Genomic DNA, 18,021 nt, shown 5'->3' with positions numbered 1-18,021 from the left:
TAGTGTCCTGAAAGGAATAGAGTTCTTCAATACACATAGAGATGGAGTCGCTTGTTATCTAATAAGTCAGTCTTGTCAAAGGTGTAAGAGATTCAGGTTCTAAAGCTTATGTATACTATAGTAGATACTAATGTAGATTATGAGATTATAGATTTATAAATCTCATTATTAGATTTACTAATGTAAATTATGAGATTTATAAATCTACATTATTAGATTTACTAATGTAAATTATGAGATTATGAGATTTATACATTATTAGATTTATAAATGTAGATTTATAAATCTAATAAGATTTATTTTATGAGATTTAATAATGTAGATTTATAATGTAGATTATGAGATTATGAGATTATTAATGTAGATAAGAGATTCAGATTTAGCTAAGATTATGTATACTATAGTAGATACTAATGTAGATTATTGGATTGGTCGTTTTTAGAAATCGTATTTACTAACTTTTGTTAAGTAAACCCTGAAAACGTCAAGCTTTTATTGGTTTACAATTCCAAACGGCAGCACGTTTACAATCCTCTAGGGTTTTACCCCTGTTGGATGTATATAAAGAAGAAGGCAGATAGCAAAAATAAACGTGTTCATTCGTTTCTTCTCTCAGCGATGGAAACACAAATGATGAAGCTTACCAAGGGAAGCGTCAAGACAGACTCGCTTCCAATTGATCTCATGATGGAGATACTCAAACGGTTGCCGGTTAAAACCCTAATCCGGTTCATGTCCGTATCTAAGCTATGGGCTTCCACCATCCGCAGTCGAGACTTTATGAAGTTATTTATGGATGTGTCTTTGACTAGACCGAAAGGTCTCCTTTTCTTGTTCGGACGTAGTGGATGCTGCGGATTGGTTCTTTCCCAAAACACGCACGAATCATCTCTTGTTACAATTTTCCGTGTGAGTTGCTACTCTCCACAATGGTCTACCGTTTCTCCTTCTGTCCACGGTTTGATTTGCTATGCACAAGCCACTAGACTTGTTATATATAACCCGTGCACTAGACGATCCATTACCTTGCCTGAGATCAATACATGGAGAACACGGCCCATACGCTACTACTTGGGGTATGATCCCATCGAAAATGGTTATAAAGTGTTGTGCGCCATGTTAGGTGGCGGGGTGCACGATTTAGTTAAAGAGTTTAGGGTTTTGACAGTGGGAACCGAGAGCTCTTGGAAGATGATTAAAAACAATATTATTTCTCACGCTCCTTTGGGACGAGAGTTGTGTATAAGTGGTATTTTGTATTATCAAGCTTTCACGGGCAGAAAGAAGGATTTGACAATCATGAGTTTTGATGTTAGGTCAGAAAAACTTTATCCTATCAAAGGACCTATTACTTTGTTGTGCAGTAAGTCTTCAAAGTTGATAAGCTACGAGGGAAAGCTAGGTGTAATCTTCTATATAGAGAATGGCGTTAGTTTGTGTGTTCTAGAAGATGCTGCTAAGGAGGAATGGTCGACGAAGACTTTTGTTTTGTCTACAGCAGTCCCACCTATTAACTGGAATGGAAAGTGTACTGAGACTGACACCAGTGAGATTATACTTGCACCACTGTTATTGCGTGCATCAGTAGTTAACCTTGTGTATTATGATATGAAGACAAGGAGTGAGAAAACAGTTTATATACGAGGAAACACACAAGGAAACACAGAGAGTATTAAGGGTTATCATGAGTGTTGTTATTGTGTAGAGTCTTTCTCCTCTAATCTGGTAGAGAATCTCATGTTTTTGTAAGAGTTCAGTTTTTGATCAGTAGTTAATAGAACAGAGGAAAGGATCATCAGTGATTAAATACTCCGTGATGTTTGTCTTTTTTCTTCAGCTAGTTTGTTTTCTTGTTTATAAGTTGTTTTTTGAACAATCGTCTTTTTCTTTTAATACAGCGAGGTTCGGGCCGAAACCTGTAATCTTCGTGCCCAAAACTACATCATGTAATATTAGTTTTGTGACTTTGTCCCTTACAGTTATTCAAACTGGTTAAGAAGTTTTCATGATGGTCGACTATAGTATATATAATGAGTTGAGTTATTTGCAAGTAAAAAGATGGAATTTAAGCCGTGAATAGTTTTTTCTCTCTTAACTCTCTCTGTTTTAGAGAGATAGAGAAATCATAGTTCATTTTACAAAAAAATGTGAATTTCATTAAAATGGGAAGAGTTTGTAACTTGTTACAAAAGATTTAATCACAACTAGATTTACCTAGGCGAAAAAGGTAAAGCACAGAGTTTAAAAAAAGAAATGTGGCACTTCTTTTGATTTCGACATTTACCAGCCAGTGTTGCATGAGGCTTCTACTCTGTTTTTGATTCCTCTTTAGGAGCTTGAAGATGGTCCCTGGTGGAGTGGATATGTTGTCATGGAGTCTCTTGTTCCGCTCAGACCAAATGCAGTAGACCAGATTGAGATACAAGGCGCTTGAGAAGCGTTGGCGAGACAGAATCCGTCAGTGCCGTCTCAAATTATTTATAGGTTCTGTTCAATTTTTTTAACAGTATATTTAACGATACAATAGAGTAGTTTTACAAGTTTATAGCTCTATTTATATATACAATTGACGTCTCATTAAAATTTATAAGCTCTAAATTTAATGTTATACCTAAAATTTTGAAGTTTTAAACCATAATTTATTTTCAAGAAATTCTAAATTTTTTATATTTTTAAATTTCGGCCCTAATTGACCGTTCCACTTGCATATGCTTTTAACAGCCATGGAATCCATTATAGATTCCCAATCCGAAAATGCAGTCCAAGCAAGATGAGCTCGAGTAGGCAGTCTATATCTAGCTGTGCCAGCCACATTAGGAAGGCATGTCTTGGGATAGCTCCCTTGAACCAGACGCTTGGTGCCCAACTTTGCAGAGGAGCACGTTGGCGAAGCACCTTCCAAGTGAGTTTTACCGAGTATCTGTCCAAAAAGCTCTCATTTACCAGCCAAGTGTAAGAGTCGATGATGTGGCTTTACCTGCATCGCAGCTCCACAGATATTCAAGAAAAACTAGATTTGAGCTGTTATACATGCCTGGGTTGGTCAGGCTCTGCCGCTATAACTGAACCACCAGATGTTAAGCGAAGTAAGGCAGTATTGCTCAGAAACTTATCGATTTTAGCGTTTATGCATCTTAAATTAGATATGTATTAATTTTTATTAAACATAGTCCTGAAAGGAAAAGAGTTCTTCATATTATATACATGGAGATGGACTGGCTTGTTATGTAATAAGCCAATCTTGTCAAAGGTCTAAGAGATTCAGGTTCTAAAACTTATAATAGCTAAGAATATGTGTGTTTGCAGTAGTAAATTTTTTTAAATTTAAATACATTTAAAAACAAAATTTATTATTATTTTAGACTTTATTATTTTTTAACAATATTTAGTATAAATTTTGATTTAGTTGAACATAAAATTAAGATAAATAAACAATTTTGTTTATTTAAATTATATTTAAAAATACATATGCATATATGTAAAATTATCATCTTAGATATTTTTTATCTATTTTTTGGATAAAATATATTAAATCAACTTGTTCAAAATTAATAAAAAATTGATATAAACGTAATATAATTGGTTAGTTTTTGAAAACCGGATTTTGGTAACTTTTGTTAAGTAAACCCTGAAAACGTCAACCTTTCCTCGATTTACAATTCCAAAACGGCAGCACGTTTACAATCTCTAGGAGTCTAGGGCTTTACCTTACCCTTGTTGGCTGTATATAAAGAATAAGTCAACACGCAAAAAAAAAAACGTGTTCATTTGTTTTTTTCTCTCAGCCATGGAAACACAAAGGATGAAGCTTATCAACATTAAGTCAGACTCGCTTCCACTTGATCTCATAATAGAGATACTCAAAAGATTGACGGTTAAAACCCTAATCCGGTTCCTCTCTGTATCCAAGCTATGGGCTTCCACCATCCGCAGTCGAGATTTCATGAAGTTATTCCTGAACGTGTCTTTGACTCGACAAAAAGGTCTCCTCTTCTTGTTGAGACATGGATACTGCGGATTGGTTCCTTCCCCAAAAACGCATGAATCATCTTCTTTCACAGCTTTCCGTGCGAGTTGCCACTCTCCAGAATGGTCCACCGTTTCTCCTTCTGTCCACGGTTTGATTTGTTATGCACAAGCCACTAGACTTGTGATATATAACCCTTGCACTAGGCGATCCATTACCTTGCCCGAGATCGATACATGGAGGAGACCTATACGCTACTACTTGGGGTATGATCCCTTGGAGAATGGTTATAAAGTGTTGTGCGCCATGTTAGGAGGTACGCATGATTCAGTTAAGGAGTTTCGGGTTTTGACAGTGGGAACCGAGAACTCTTGGAAGAGGATTACTGGAAACAATATTATTCCTCACGCTCCTTTCGGACACGCGCTGTGTATAAGTGGTGTTTTGTTTTATCAAGCTTTTACTGGCACAAAGATGAATGATTTAGTAATCATGTGTTTTGATGTTAGGTCAGAAAAACTTTATCATATCAAAGGACCTAGTGTTTTTCTGCGCAGGCTATGTTCAAAGGTGATAAGCGAAAGCTAGCTGTCGTCTTCTATGAAAATAACTTTAGATTGTGTGTTCTTGAAGATGCTGCTAAGGAGGAATGGTCGACGAAGACTTTTGTTTTGTCTAAAATAGTCCCGGCTATTAAGTGGTATATATCCAAGTCTTGGGTCACTGAGACTGACACGGGTGAGGCTATAACTGTACCACAATTTCTTCATGCATCAGTATTTAACGACCTTGTATATTTTGATATGAAGTAAAGTAGCAAGAAAACAGTTTATATACGAGTAAACACAGAGGGCAATAAGGGTTATTACGTAGAGTCGGTCTCCTCTAATTTGGTAGAGAATCTCATGTTTTTGTAGGAGTTTTGTTTTACTTCATTAGTTAATAGAGCGGAGGAAACGATCATCAATGATTAAAATCTCCATGATCGATGTTCGTGTCTAAACATAACTTTATTCTTGAGTTGTTGAGTTCTATTTGCTTTCATTTTTATATATGATTGTCAATTATAGTATTTTTATCAGATGCTTCGTTGGGATATATGTATAAAAATGAAAGCCAAAGTACAGGACGATCTCAAAGCTGTTGAAATCTGAAAATGAACCTGAGGAGCTTTCACTTGGTAAAGTGGCTTTGCTGTTGAGAACGCGCTGAAGAAACTGAACAAAGGTCACGATATCGACATTGTGATTTGGAGCGTTGGAAAACATTATTTTATGATCTGAATATTAAGATGATAAAAGGTGGACCCGAGATACTGAACCTATAGTACTTAAAGGACAGCTTCAGCAAAAAAAAATGCTGTTCAAGGGGTAAAAAATGCTTGTTTAAGGTCTAAAAAGATCCTAAGACAACCACACCAGACAGCTTCGACAAGAATGATTCAAGTTTCTTGTAACTGTTTCATCCTGATGCCAATCCAGTAAATAATCGTGATCAAACAACTTTCCATTGGAGTGACTCTGGACTTATATGCCGTCCTATTCCGTCACGACAATATTATACTCAACATATAAAAAAAAGTTATACAAAAATATCCGAAGAAACTCTTCTTACAAACTTAGCAACTTACAATCTCAAAGATCTTTAACACAAGAAAAAACGAGTGTTTGCAACTCCAGAGTGATCCTAAACGCATCTGTAACGACCTCGTGCTGCAACCATTTCTTGCAGCATCTTAGTAGCGGTCATGGCGTCTGTAACATAATTAAAACATATAGTTTAAATGCAATTAGAAAATGCAGTAAATAATATGATGCGACTGTTTTCTTAAGTTACCTGCGGCGATCATAATCTCTTGGTCTTTCCCTAGACAGGGAACGCGAACTACGCCGGCTTCGTGAGTCATAGCCACGTGACTGGTTATAGTGTCTGTCATGTTCACGGTGGTCATGATGCCTGTCACGATCTCTACTTCTACGGTCAATATCTCTACCACGGTCACGGCTATCTCCTCTGTCACTCTCTTTACTTGATTCTCGCTCTCTGCTCCTCTCCTTTGATCTGTTTTATAGTAAAGAAACTTAACCTGTCATAGATGCTCAAGAATGCTCCGCATATGTCACACAGACGCAGCTTCTGGTCTGTCTGCGATGACAAAGGAACAGATAGTGAGGCTACCAACTAACAAAACCTACAAAAGAAATAGGGACTGCAGTTTCAACTAACAATGCGCACATCAGCAGCAGTGTACTTGGTCGGATCCACTGCAGGTTCTTGTCTAGGAGTAAGCTGAAAAAATGTGAAATATGGAGAAACAATAAGCATGCCCAACTCTTCAAACAATTTACCCAAAACTATACAACAGAGAGATCTCTGTGTCAATACTCAATAGAATTCAAATACATCTCCACATTCTATGAGGTGTGAAGTAACTCGGAGATAAATGCCAAACAGAAAAGTATTACAAAAAAAATACAAACCTTCTTGAGAGCTTCAGCCTCTTCTAGTACTTTTTGCGCCTCGTCAACCATTCCTTGTTCGCCTGAAATAACATATAAATTTTGTAACTCTACGTTTGCTGTTTCCAACATTGAAAGGTAAGACGTTCTTTATGTAGGTATATAATTACATACTGGCTGTTTCTGACATTGCGAATCACAAATGTTTCCTAAGCTCAGCTTCGTACATACATAGATCATAATGATCAGTTATTAGGCTAGGTAAACTTTTAGATTAGCCAGCAGAAACTTCCATGTTGGCGGAGAGAATTGGTATGTAAAAATCATAAGAAGAAGATCAAAAAACAAAATTAGCAACACTCGCATAAATAAATATCAGTGAGAAGATTCTATTTAGGGTCTTGGCATCGAAGATATGCACACTCACAGTCAATTGGAAGAGGTCGTGAGGGCAGAGACCAGAGAGGTAGAGACGACAGACATCACGGTCGTAGTATTTGCGATTCACCTCCGTTACGTCACCGTTTCGGTTAGTTCCTATGTATGCCTCTATAATAGAGATTTGCTATTTTCATCTTCAGTTTGGTGAAAAAGATTTACTTTTTTTGGTAATTATTTACTTGAGTTCAATCTATCAATTATAGTCCCTTAATATTTATATAAGTTTGAGATTTTCCCCTAACTTTTTGGTCTTTTATTGTCACTTTTTAAATGTATCGGGGTTTTTGTGTGAAACAAAGGAACTTTACAAAATAAGTCGATATTTACAATTAGGCGGTCAGTGGACCCAAATCTGGGTTTAGATTTGAAATTTTACGGGCTAAACTTGGGCTTCATGCAAGCATTTTTATGATTTTGACCAATCCATAGAATATTTTTGGTTTACGCTCGAATTTGATCATTGCCTTTTTTGGATGATTACTTGTTGTTTACAGTAGAACCAAGTAGAGAGGCCAAGTTTATGTTGGACTAAAAATAGATTAGATATTATTCGTGACTAGGAGACAGGGAACGTAACTTGGCTTGCATTCTACACTCACCAAATCTTCCAACTAATTTTAATTAAAAACTATTATTCATCAGTGTACAGATTTAGTCAACAGAAGGAATGAGAAGAAAGTGGGTAAGAGATTAGGACAGTAGAATGAATGAGAGAGTCATGAAGCTTAAGTAAACCGCAACGATGAAAGGAAGACATATCAGCTGAAAAATGCTAGTGAGTTTGTTGCATGAAAACTATATTATATAAAATTAATATAAAAATGAAAGCTTAGCTTGAAGGCAATGGAGACTCTACAACAAACTACGTACCATACAGAGAGAGAAACTTTACAAAGAGTTTGCATCATCTTCATTGATAAAAACCAACTCCTTCCTCTTACACAGAATGTCATAGCTACGGTTTTGTTCTCTCTCACACTGTCAACGTCGCTGCCACCGCTATGGAAGCCAGCGCCGGTCTTGTCGCCGGTTCACATAACCGTAACGAGCTTGTCGTCATTCACAACCACGAAGAGGTAACTGATAATTGTCTAACATTAATACAAAATACTTAACTCCATTTAAGTAACTAGAAGATTCACAAGGCTAAAGTCCATAATCATTATAACAGGTAGAATAGTGTTACTTATAAAAAAAAAAGTGTAGAATAGTGTTGGATTTAACTGTTTACTATTTATTTATTTTTATTATTTTCTTGAATTTTGATAACTATATAGTTTGATTTCCAAGAGAATTTAATTAGTCGATCTAATTGATTATTTAGAATTTATATGATTATTTTGTAACAACAAAAATATATTTAGAAACAAAGAGCCAGAGTTGTAACATGTTTAAGATACGTTTTAAAAATTATAGAATAAAAATGATTTTGTTGATTAAAACTTACAAATTATTTTTTTTCTCAAAAAAAACTTTTTTTTTGTGCAACTCTCAAAAAAACAAAAGGGCAATTGTCAATAATAGCACATTTTGAAGTTTATATCTCAAAAATAGCATTAGAAAGATATAATCACAAAAATGACATTCATTAAAGGGTAAAATATCCCTAATACCCTTGGTTTAAAATTAAATAAATAAATAAAAATAAATAAAATGAATTTTTTTTATAGATTCAGATTATATGTTTTCAGATTCGAAATTTTTTAAAAAAATTTTGAATTTTTTTTTTCAAATTTTTTTTTTATTTTTTTCTCAAATTTTCTTTTTATAGTTAAAAAATACTTTTTGAAACTGTTTTTAAAATTTTTATTTTTTATTTTAGTATTTATTTTTTATAAAATTTTAAACCTTAATTCCAAAACCCCACCCTTTAACTCTAAACCCTAAGGTTTGGATTAATTATAAATGTATATTTACCTCTTTAATGAAACCTATTTTTGTGATTTTGAGCTTTGAATGCTATTTTGAGAACAAAAACTTGGTTTGGTGCTATTCTAGTTTTTTTCTCAAAAAAAAACTTACAAATTAATTTTCTGTGCTATTTATTAATTAATTATTACAGCCGAAGCCTCTAAAGAATCTAGACGGACAAGTGTGTGAGATATGCGGAGACCAGATTGGTCTGACAGTTGAAGGAGACCTGTTCGTAGCTTGCAATGAGTGTGGTTTTCCAGCGTGCAGGCCTTGCTACGAGTACGAGAGAAGAGAAGGGTCACAGAACTGTCCTCAGTGCAAGACTCGTTACAAGCGTCTCAGAGGTAACTGCTCTCATGTTGTTCGACGAAATGCCTGAACGAAACAAAAAAGCTAATCTTTTTATTTATTTTTTTGGTTTCTAAAGGAAGTCCGAGAGTTGAAGGGGATGAGGATGAAGAGGATATTGATGATATTGAGGACGAGTTTAACATCGATGATGGGCAAGACAAGCAGAAGCATTCTGCTGAGTCCATGCTTTATGGGAAGATGAGCTATGGAAGAGGCCCTGAGGATGATGAGAACGGGAGATTCCCACCTGTTATAGCTGGTGGCCATAGTAGACATGTACAATAATATATGCTTTACAGGATTATTTTTTCTTATACATATATGAGATCAAGTTTGTGTAGTTTTTGTTAATCTTTTGGGTCTCTGCAGGTAAGTGGAGAATTTCCAGTTGGAGGAGGGTATGTGAATGGAGAACATGGGCTTCATAAGCGTGTCCATCCATATGCATCATCTGAAGCTGGTGAGTCTCTCTACTCATTGTTCTCTGTAACTTGCTTAAAAACAAAGTTATGAGGCATGCCAGCTAGGTATTGAACAGTTTAGTAGTAGATATGTACATAGTTTTATAAACAAGGAGTTTACGCTCTTACATTGTTATATGAAATTCATCAGGAGAGCCTTATTTGATTGAGAACGAGCTACTTTTTCTAGCTTATATAAAATGAAACTGATACAAGCGAAAATCAAATGAAGTAGAGGTTTCTGACGACACTTCTCTTTTTATTTTGGTAGGGAGCGAGAGATGGGATGACAAGAAGGAGGGAGGATGGCGGGAAAGAATGGATGACTGGAAGCTCCAGCAAGGAAATCTTGGAGGACCAGAACCAGATGATGATCCTGAGATGGGACTGTAATGCCTCCACAAACGTTTCTCTAATACATCAGTTTTTTTAATGATTCGTATTCATGCTTACAATTAGCTTTTGGCTTTTTTTGGAATTGGATGCAGGATCGACGAGGCGCGGCAGCCACTCTCCCGGAAAGTTCCCATTGCCTCAAGCAAGATCAATCCATACCGGATGGTCATCGTCGCTAGGCTTGTCATTCTAGCAGTTTTCCTACGGTATAGGCTCTTGAACCCCGTGCACGATGCTCTGGGGTTATGGCTGACCTCTGTGATCTGTGAAATCTGGTTCGCTGTCTCTTGGATTCTTGATCAGTTTCCCAAGTGGTTCCCCATTGATCGTGAGACCTATCTAGACCGTCTCTCCCTCAGGTAAAGTCTACACATTACAAATGGAAGCGCCATAAAATCTATGAAGTTGGAGTTTTAATATAATTTTTGTTTATACAGATACGAGAGAGAAGGTGAACCAAACATGCTTGCCCCTGTGGATGTCTTTGTTAGTACGGTGGACCCGATGAAGGAGCCTCCCCTCGTCACATCCAACACCGTGCTGTCAATCTTGGCCATGGACTACCCAGTTGAGAAAATCTCTTGCTACGTATCTGACGATGGTGCTTCCATGCTCACATTCGACTCTCTAGCAGAAACTGCTGAGTTTGCAAGAAAATGGGTTCCCTTCTGTAAGAAATTTTCCATAGAGCCAAGGGCACCGGAGATGTACTTCACGTTGAAGATTGATTATCTTAAGGATAAAGTCCAGCCAACATTCGTTAAGGAACGCCGAGCCATGAAGGTCAGTGTCTATTCACTTGAGATCAAGTTATATCATCACTCAGGCCTTCACTATAATCTAAATTTTCCAATCGGTAAATTGATTTTTTGGCAGAGAGAGTATGAGGAGTTCAAGGTGAGGATCAATGCTCTCGTGGCGAAAGCCTCAAAGGCTCCTATAGAAGGTTGGATCATGCCGGACGGAACGCCATGGCCAGGGAATAACACGAAGGACCATCCAGGTATGATCCAAGTCTTCCTCGGCAGCAACGGAGGATTTGATGTGGAAGGAAACGAGCTCCCACGGCTTGTGTACGTGTCACGTGAGAAGCGGCCTGGTTTTCAGCACCACAAGAAAGCTGGTGCCATGAACGCTCTGGTTAGAGTAGCAGGTGTACTCACAAATGCTCCATTCATGCTGAACTTGGACTGTGATCACTATGTTAACAACAGCAAGGCCGTGAGGGAAGCAATGTGCTTTTTGATGGATCCTCAGATTGGAAAGAAGGTCTGCTATGTTCAATTCCCTCAGAGGTTCGATGGTATTGACAGGCACGATCGTTACGCCAACAGAAACACAGTCTTCTTTGATGTAAAGACGCAATCTACATTTTCTTCAACTTCTGATCTATGACATAAATGCATCATCTTTCTTACACTCCTGTGTTTGTTACAGATCAATATGAAAGGTCTAGATGGAATCCAAGGTCCAGTTTACGTCGGTACTGGGTGTGTTTTCAAACGACAAGCTCTGTATGGTTATGAACCACCAAAGGGTCCTAAACGTCCCAAGATGATAAGCTGTGGTTGTTGTCCTTGTTTTGGGCGCCGGAGAAAGTCCAAGCATGAGTCGAATGGCGACATAGCATCCCTTGGAGGTAAACTATCCCAACATAAACTTAGAATATGGCTCCAAATCTTAAAGTAGGTTTAGTATACTATGGGAATGCTGCAGATCTGATAGTGTTTGCTTAGCAGGAGCTGAAGGTGACAAGGAGCATCTGATGTCTGAGATGAACTTTGAGAAAAAGTTTGGGCAATCATCTATCTTTGTAACCTCAACTTTGATGGAAGACGGTGGTGTTCCTCCGTCATCAAGTCCTGCAGTGCTCCTTAAGGAGGCAATCCACGTCATAAGCTGCGGTTATGAAGACAAGACTGAGTGGGGAACTGAGGTAATAACACTGAACCGTTAGGTGTCACCTTCTCATTTATGATTTCGAAGCTGGCCATTGTTAACAAACTTTTGTGTATCTCTTAAATGCAGCTGGGTTGGATCTATGGCTCTATCACTGAGGATATTTTGACGGGTTTCAAGATGCATTGCCGTGGCTGGAGATCTATTTACTGCATGCCAAAGAGAGCTGCATTCAAAGGTTCAGCTCCAATCAATCTATCAGACAGGTTAAACCAGGTTTTGCGTTGGGCCCTCGGGTCTGTTGAAATCTTTTTCAGCCGGCACAGCCCTCTCTGGTATGGCTACAAAGGTGGCAAACTCAAATGGCTTGAGCGTTTCGCCTACGCCAATACAACAATCTATCCGTTCACATCTATTCCACTCCTTGCCTACTGTATTCTTCCAGCCATCTGTCTCCTTACCGACAAATTCATCATGCCACCGGTTAGTAACTCTTTTAACAAAATCAGTTTACAAATCTGCATTAACTTTGCTAACAATCTTTTTTTTCCTTCAGATAAGCACATTTGCTAGTCTCTTCTTCATCGCATTGTTCGGGTCTATCATTGCAACGGGAATCTTGGAACTGAGATGGAGCGGAGTGAGCATTGAGGAATGGTGGAGAAACGAGCAGTTCTGGGTCATTGGAGGAATCTCAGCTCATCTCTTTGCGGTTGTCCAAGGTCTCCTCAAAATCTTAGCAGGCATTGACACAAACTTCACAGTCACATCAAAGGCAACAGATGATGATGACTTTGGAGAACTTTACGCGTTCAAATGGACAACTCTGCTTATCCCTCCAACAACAGTCCTCATCATAAACATTGTTGGCGTCGTTGCAGGCATCTCGGATGCCATCAACAATGGGTATCAGTCTTGGGGACCTCTGTTTGGTAAACTCTTCTTCTCCTTTTGGGTGATTGTTCATCTCTACCCGTTCCTCAAAGGTCTGATGGGAAGACAGAACAGAACACCAACTATTGTGGTGATTTGGTCGATTTTGTTGGCGTCTATCTTCTCTTTGCTTTGGGTGAGAATTGATCCTTTTGTGATGAAGACCAAAGGACCTGACACTTCCATGTGTGGCATCAACTGCTGAGGCAAAATCTTTTTTTTTTTCTGAAACTTTTATGTACTTTTGTCCAGAGTGTTTTCACTTCTCGTTTTGGATTTCTTAAATGGATTCTGTTTATTGTATATTAACCAGCAAAACAGATGCATCTGGATTTGTGGTAAAGAAGCTCGACTAAAATTACTTTTTGAGTTGCAAATTAGAAAATTCACAGATAACTTCTCAGAGAAAGTACTTGAATGCAGGGCTTTAAGAGAGACTGAGAAATTTGTTGTTTTTTTTTAACCGTGTAAATTCACAAAAACAAAGTCACATCAAAAGGCTAAACACACTCACATTTCAACACTTTCAACCTGAATATCATTTGACAGAAGTCACAGAACATTTAGAATTTTGAATTGTCTGAGCTTTTTTAGTAAGAGTCTCATTCTTTCGAAACACCAAGGATCCACTGGGAGAGATGAGTCAAGTATGGCTCAGCCTGAGAGCCTTTGCTCAAGACTGGTCCTAAGCTCTGCAACTCCGAGTTGAATTCCCTTTCGAAATTGCTGGTAAAAATGCGAAACCAGTATATTAGAACAAACCGTATTATGAAGTTCGAAAGTAATTGATGGAAACAGCTTTTGTGGAGAGGTTGATAAAAGGGTAAAGATTCACCAAGAAAATAAAGAAACAGTTCCTGGTTACTACTTACAATATGGACTCTGTGACGGTTGCGTCTCTTATCATTGTCTTCTGGGAATGAGACTGGCTATTGATGTCGATGGACGATGATATCAGCCACTGTGTAGCAGCAGCATATTGCAGGCACACCGATTTCAACTTCTCCATTTTCTGTCGATATCGAAAAACATCACACTGTTACTACTGCATCCAAAATTTTCTACTATATAGAGAAGTATATCATTAGATTGATCCTGAGAAAAGATAAATTGACTGGAACAGCAACGAACCTTGAGGACATCAGGTAAAAGAAGCAAGCATCCTCTCAGACATTTATCAAGAAAGAAGTCGTGATGCTGTATCACCTGTAAGATGAGGGCACACTATTTCAATAAAGCATGTTTTCTCATACAATTATGACAAAGCAGACTCCTCCTACACTTACCTCATCTACGCTCTTTGTCGATTGTAGTCTATCATGCATCACATGCCAATTTGGTTCGAGAACCTGAAAATTTATTCCACATAAATGCATGCAAATGCAACATTGGAAAAAATTGGAGAGCCATAAAATGCGCTAAATGAAACAATCAAATCATGTCATAACTAATTAAAACAAACACAAGAAAAAGAAAGTTCACGACTTGCCTCGAAAGTAAGATAATGTAGAAGGCTACTGATGAATTTAAGCATGCTACGACAGAGAAGTGATGATCTACGAATTGCTGTACCGTTAGAGTTCATAGACCGGATCCCCTGTAGAAGTACATATCCGTTTGTTAGAGAAGCAAATAGATTAAAAAGGTTTCCCTAGAAACAAAAAATCCAAGCTACCAATATAATATAAGTTCATACTTGATGTATCTGCCAAGCACCACAAAGCTGGCGCTCCACATGTTTGCAATGAAAAAGAGAGCGGAAAATCAACTGGTACTTTGACAGAGCTTTCTTTGATATGACAATAGATAGTGGCCACTGAACCTGAAACACAAAGCCACGATCAACATATCCAACATCATTGATAGTTAACCGGATACAAACAGGAAGCTGCAGACAAGGGAAGAGAAGAGCACACCTTGTAGCTCAAGGAAAATGTCTCTAGGCCAGTGATGCTCACAGGGTCCTCTATACTATTGCTATCAAGGTCCTTGTGCATTCCCAAAGTCGTAAGCAATGAAGCTCGATCCTAAGATATGAATGCAAAAAATGAGAACAACTTGTGTACAAACTTAGTTAATTGATCACATCCAGGAGGAAAAGACAAATTGACTGCTCACCACACAACAAGTCAAATCCTCGTGGCGAGGATCTGCTGCAGCCGCTGTAGTACGTAGAGCAAGATCTAGCAAAGACTAAATAATAAACATATATTCAGAATCCAGAAAGTAAGTATAGAACCAAACAATTAAACAATTTGACCATGCGGACAAAAGTACCTGCAACTTTTCAACAGATATTTCATGCACTTTTTTGTTGAGCTCATCTCGAGCGATGTCCATAAAATGAACCAAGAAATCACCCTGTAGTTCATTACATCGTTATACCAAAAAATAATTAGAAATTAAACAGATGATAAATTATCAATCACATAGATAAATTTGTGCCTAGAAAAGTATAATAATTCTTAAGATCCATAAGTAGAAACAGTATACCTGGTCGAGAAGAAGATAGTGCTTTATAGATCGAAGCCTTCCAATGAGGTCATACTGGATCATATACTGATGGTCAGAGAGGTGTATTTACGCGGAATGACATCAAAAGAAGCAGTCATCATAACACAATTAGTTACCTTATCCTTGATGAGACTAACAAGCTCTTTACTGGCAAATTCGTGAGCAGCCTTTATGCATTCAAGATAGTGATGATTAGAACCAAATATTGTCAACTTAGATCTCTCTGAGATGGGAACCTGTGAAAAATATCAGCCAATGTCATGTCCAATATCATAAACACTGTTAAGTGTACTAATTACAGGAAAAAATTGTCTACTCATACCTGAACATTGTGCCCACATTCTCTCATAACGTTTAGATATTTCCCTGTCGTCAATATTGTTGCAGCAATGTTTGCAAGGAAGCCAGGAATAGTCTCCTTGAGGCTGTATCTTTGGCTCCAATATTTAGCCGTAGAGTCCTGACTAAGGCTCTCCTGCACACACAACAAAACTTGAAATTGTAAGATCAAACAATTGATAATTGTGCAGGCGAGCTGAGCAAAAAAAAATCAAAGTACCTTTTTAAGAGATCTGTTCTCAGCAATGAAAAATTCCCCATACGGATCATCAATGATCCCTTCATAGACCCACCTAAATTGAACAGCAATACAAGTCAGTCGACGGATGAGATTAGAGAAAGAAAGAGGCATGGGAAATCAACCTTTCCAATATGCTCAGGTATGCATTGCTTGCACACTCCGTCATTTTCTCTAACAATGACCTCACTGAGTTATCACCAGCCATCGCTTTAGCCTAGGCATAACAGTCTTCGAGGTTAGGACATATAGGGTTATTTTATAACCAAAGCAAGAATCTACCTGACTCTGCAAGAGATTAAGCACAGCAGAACCCACAAAATGCTTTGCCGACGCCTGATGAATTACTGCAGCCAATGCGCGCATGGATCCCATCATGGGCTGAGAGATACAAAAACAATCAATCATCATACATTTTACAGAATTTGCATCTTGGATTATATAAAACAAACAAACAATCAATCAATCAAAACAGACCTGACAGTAAAACCATAATCCTTGGAGAGAAAGTCTTCCAAGTCGAAACTGATGTTCCAGTTGTGCCACCATGGCTTGATAATCCTAGTAAAAGAACGGATGGTTAAATACTTTCAGCATTGGCAAAGAATGTTGTCAAATTGCCTCAACGCTAACAAGAAATGATAGCTTTCAATCCGAACAATGCAATAGATACTGGTTAGACACAAAACAATTTGAACCAAAAAAGACTCATAACTCAACATGTGAAATGAATCAGACTATGAATTTACTCAACTGGACAATACTGAGAGAATTTACAAAAACGGCAAAAAAAAAAACTTGGAAGAAGGAAGGTAGCAAGAGTTATTCATGTCATTTTAGATATTCATACGTATGCATATATATAAACACTCAGAAATGTGATAAAGACACCAATTCAGGAGATTACTATCATTTTATGAAATCTATATCCAGTTCGCAGAATCCCGCAAGTGAAGAAACAGTACGGGAAAGAAAAACAATTCAATAAACAATGCATCACAGTTACCACAAAGGTAGCAACCTATATCACATACAAGAAGGAGCGCCCTGAGTGCAGCTGCAAATGCATGGTTAACTAGCCCGTTCTTGAACTGCGAGCTCGACTCCACAAATTGGTCGATCAACAGGAAACATTCACATAAAGGGAATATTCTTTTCGCCAATTCCTGCAAAATTTGAATATACTTACAATGTTAATTTCTTATAGCGTCTCTAAGTAACATGGTTTCATAGGCATTCAGTAGATCATCGTGCTTAAAAATGTTCGGAATAAGAACTAAAATTTATTGTGTTGAGTACTAGTGTACTACTTGCCTGTAACGCCAAATCCATAGATGGATCAACTTGGAAAGCTATACTCTCCTCCTTCCCGTGTACTCTTTTAATTGATATATATCTCCCTTCAATTCCAACCATCGCAGACAAGAGATCATCAATGACAATAAGTTCCTGCACACCAAAAGGTTAAAAATAAAGTTACTGGAATAAAAATAAAACATAAGAGATGCCACCAAGTCCATAGCCTAGGAAACTCTATATTCTATTTGCCTCAGACCAGAAGCCATTATATCTACAGTTACGCCAACTTGTAAAAACTAAACACTTCAAAATAAATGGAAGCCAAGAGAAGAAGAGAAAAAGGACACAAACACAAACCTGAACCGGTGTGTCATAGCAGCCTATTGCCTGCTCTACTCCAGAATTGCTGAAACCAAAATGGAAATTAGACAAAACACAAACATAAAGATTAGTCTAAAGTAATTAACTTTGAGCATAGAGATTTAGAAATACCTAGACGATTCTGGAGTAAACCGCTTTGAATCATCAAATCTAGAGCTTGCCCTCGTTTCCTGAGATTAAAAATAATAATAAGCCCATTTGTCAAAGCTAACAACTTTTTTTCTTTATAAGTTACCAACCCAAAAAAAAAAAGTCGAAAATTCAAATTTGATTCGAGAGAACAAATCCAAAAACAAGATCTAAAGAAGGAGCAACCTGGTGGAAGCGGCCAGTGAGGAAGGGCCTGTCTTGGTTCCAGCGAGGAGTCGTAGGGCACGAGATTGGCGTCATTGGTTCCATTGCTTCGCTTCTTCTTCACTGACTGCAAAC

General features: G+C 37.6%; 5 protein-coding genes across 7 annotated transcripts; 3 read left to right on the top strand and 2 right to left on the bottom strand.

The window, feature by feature from the left end:
- The first annotated feature begins 618 nt into the window (after positions 1-618).
- On the top strand, positions 619-2,434 carry LOC125591209 (putative F-box protein At4g38870). The gene is made up of 2 exons (XM_048764921.1): positions 619-1,584; positions 2,333-2,434. Exons 1-2 carry the CDS (start codon positions 619-621, stop codon positions 2,432-2,434), a joined length of 1,068 nt encoding a protein of 355 aa, XP_048620878.1.
- Positions 2,435-3,787: 1,353 nt separating this feature from the next.
- Positions 3,788-4,779, top strand: LOC125591208 (putative F-box protein At4g38870). The gene is made up of 2 exons (XM_048764919.1): positions 3,788-4,453; positions 4,525-4,779. Exons 1-2 carry the CDS (start codon positions 3,788-3,790, stop codon positions 4,777-4,779), a joined length of 921 nt encoding a protein of 306 aa, XP_048620876.1.
- Positions 4,780-5,498: 719 nt separating this feature from the next.
- On the bottom strand, positions 5,499-7,191 carry LOC125595124 (putative RNA-binding protein Luc7-like 1). Of its 2 annotated transcripts, XM_048771051.1 has the most exons (6): positions 6,854-7,191; positions 6,601-6,714; positions 6,448-6,509; positions 6,194-6,256; positions 5,804-6,112; positions 5,499-5,721 (listed from the first exon to the last, which is right to left on the bottom strand). In XM_048771051.1, the coding sequence occupies exons 2-5, from the start codon at positions 6,614-6,616 to the stop codon at positions 5,993-5,995; spliced, it is 261 nt and encodes an 86-aa protein (XP_048627008.1). In that variant the 5' UTR covers positions 6,617-6,714; positions 6,854-7,191; the 3' UTR covers positions 5,499-5,721; positions 5,804-5,992. The 2 variants fall into 2 exon arrangements, with proteins under 2 accessions (XP_048627008.1, XP_048627010.1); XM_048771053.1 differs by lacking the exon at positions 6,854-7,191 and having other exon boundaries at positions 6,203-6,256; positions 6,601-6,845.
- A 513-nt stretch (positions 7,192-7,704) lies between these two features.
- LOC125595032 (cellulose synthase A catalytic subunit 7 [UDP-forming]) lies at positions 7,705-13,182 on the top strand. Of its 2 annotated transcripts, none has more exons than XM_048771014.1 (12): positions 7,705-7,943; positions 8,930-9,125; positions 9,209-9,408; positions 9,502-9,592; positions 9,865-9,982; positions 10,082-10,348; positions 10,427-10,772; positions 10,866-11,342; positions 11,427-11,628; positions 11,726-11,925; positions 12,018-12,371; positions 12,445-13,182. In XM_048771014.1, exons 1-12 carry the CDS (start codon positions 7,869-7,871, stop codon positions 13,024-13,026), a joined length of 3,108 nt encoding a protein of 1,035 aa, XP_048626971.1. In that variant the 5' UTR covers positions 7,705-7,868; the 3' UTR covers positions 13,027-13,182. The 2 variants fall into 2 exon arrangements, with proteins under 2 accessions (XP_048626971.1, XP_048626966.1); XM_048771009.1 differs by having other exon boundaries at positions 7,854-7,943; positions 11,729-11,925.
- A 74-nt stretch (positions 13,183-13,256) lies between these two features.
- Positions 13,257-18,019, bottom strand: LOC125595081 (gamma-tubulin complex component 2-like). Its single transcript, XM_048771035.1, has 21 exons — positions 17,908-18,019; positions 17,704-17,762; positions 17,569-17,617; positions 17,227-17,361; positions 16,947-17,078; positions 16,390-16,473; positions 16,195-16,293; positions 16,038-16,129; positions 15,895-15,967; positions 15,658-15,810; positions 15,452-15,571; positions 15,315-15,368; positions 15,099-15,182; positions 14,940-15,014; positions 14,738-14,848; positions 14,518-14,643; positions 14,311-14,418; positions 14,108-14,170; positions 13,953-14,027; positions 13,694-13,833; positions 13,257-13,547 (listed from the first exon to the last, which is right to left on the bottom strand). The coding sequence occupies exons 1-21, from the start codon at positions 17,989-17,991 to the stop codon at positions 13,424-13,426; spliced, it is 2,040 nt and encodes a 679-aa protein (XP_048626992.1). The 5' UTR covers positions 17,992-18,019; the 3' UTR covers positions 13,257-13,423.
- Positions 18,020-18,021: the final 2 nt, after the last annotated feature.

This window comes from Brassica napus, chromosome A3 (assembly GCF_020379485.1).
Source record: "Brassica napus cultivar Da-Ae chromosome A3, Da-Ae, whole genome shotgun sequence".
Taxonomy (NCBI): domain Eukaryota; kingdom Viridiplantae; phylum Streptophyta; class Magnoliopsida; order Brassicales; family Brassicaceae; genus Brassica; species Brassica napus.
Note: the sequence above shows the minus strand (reverse complement) of the source record. Positions and strands in the feature narration are given on the sequence as shown.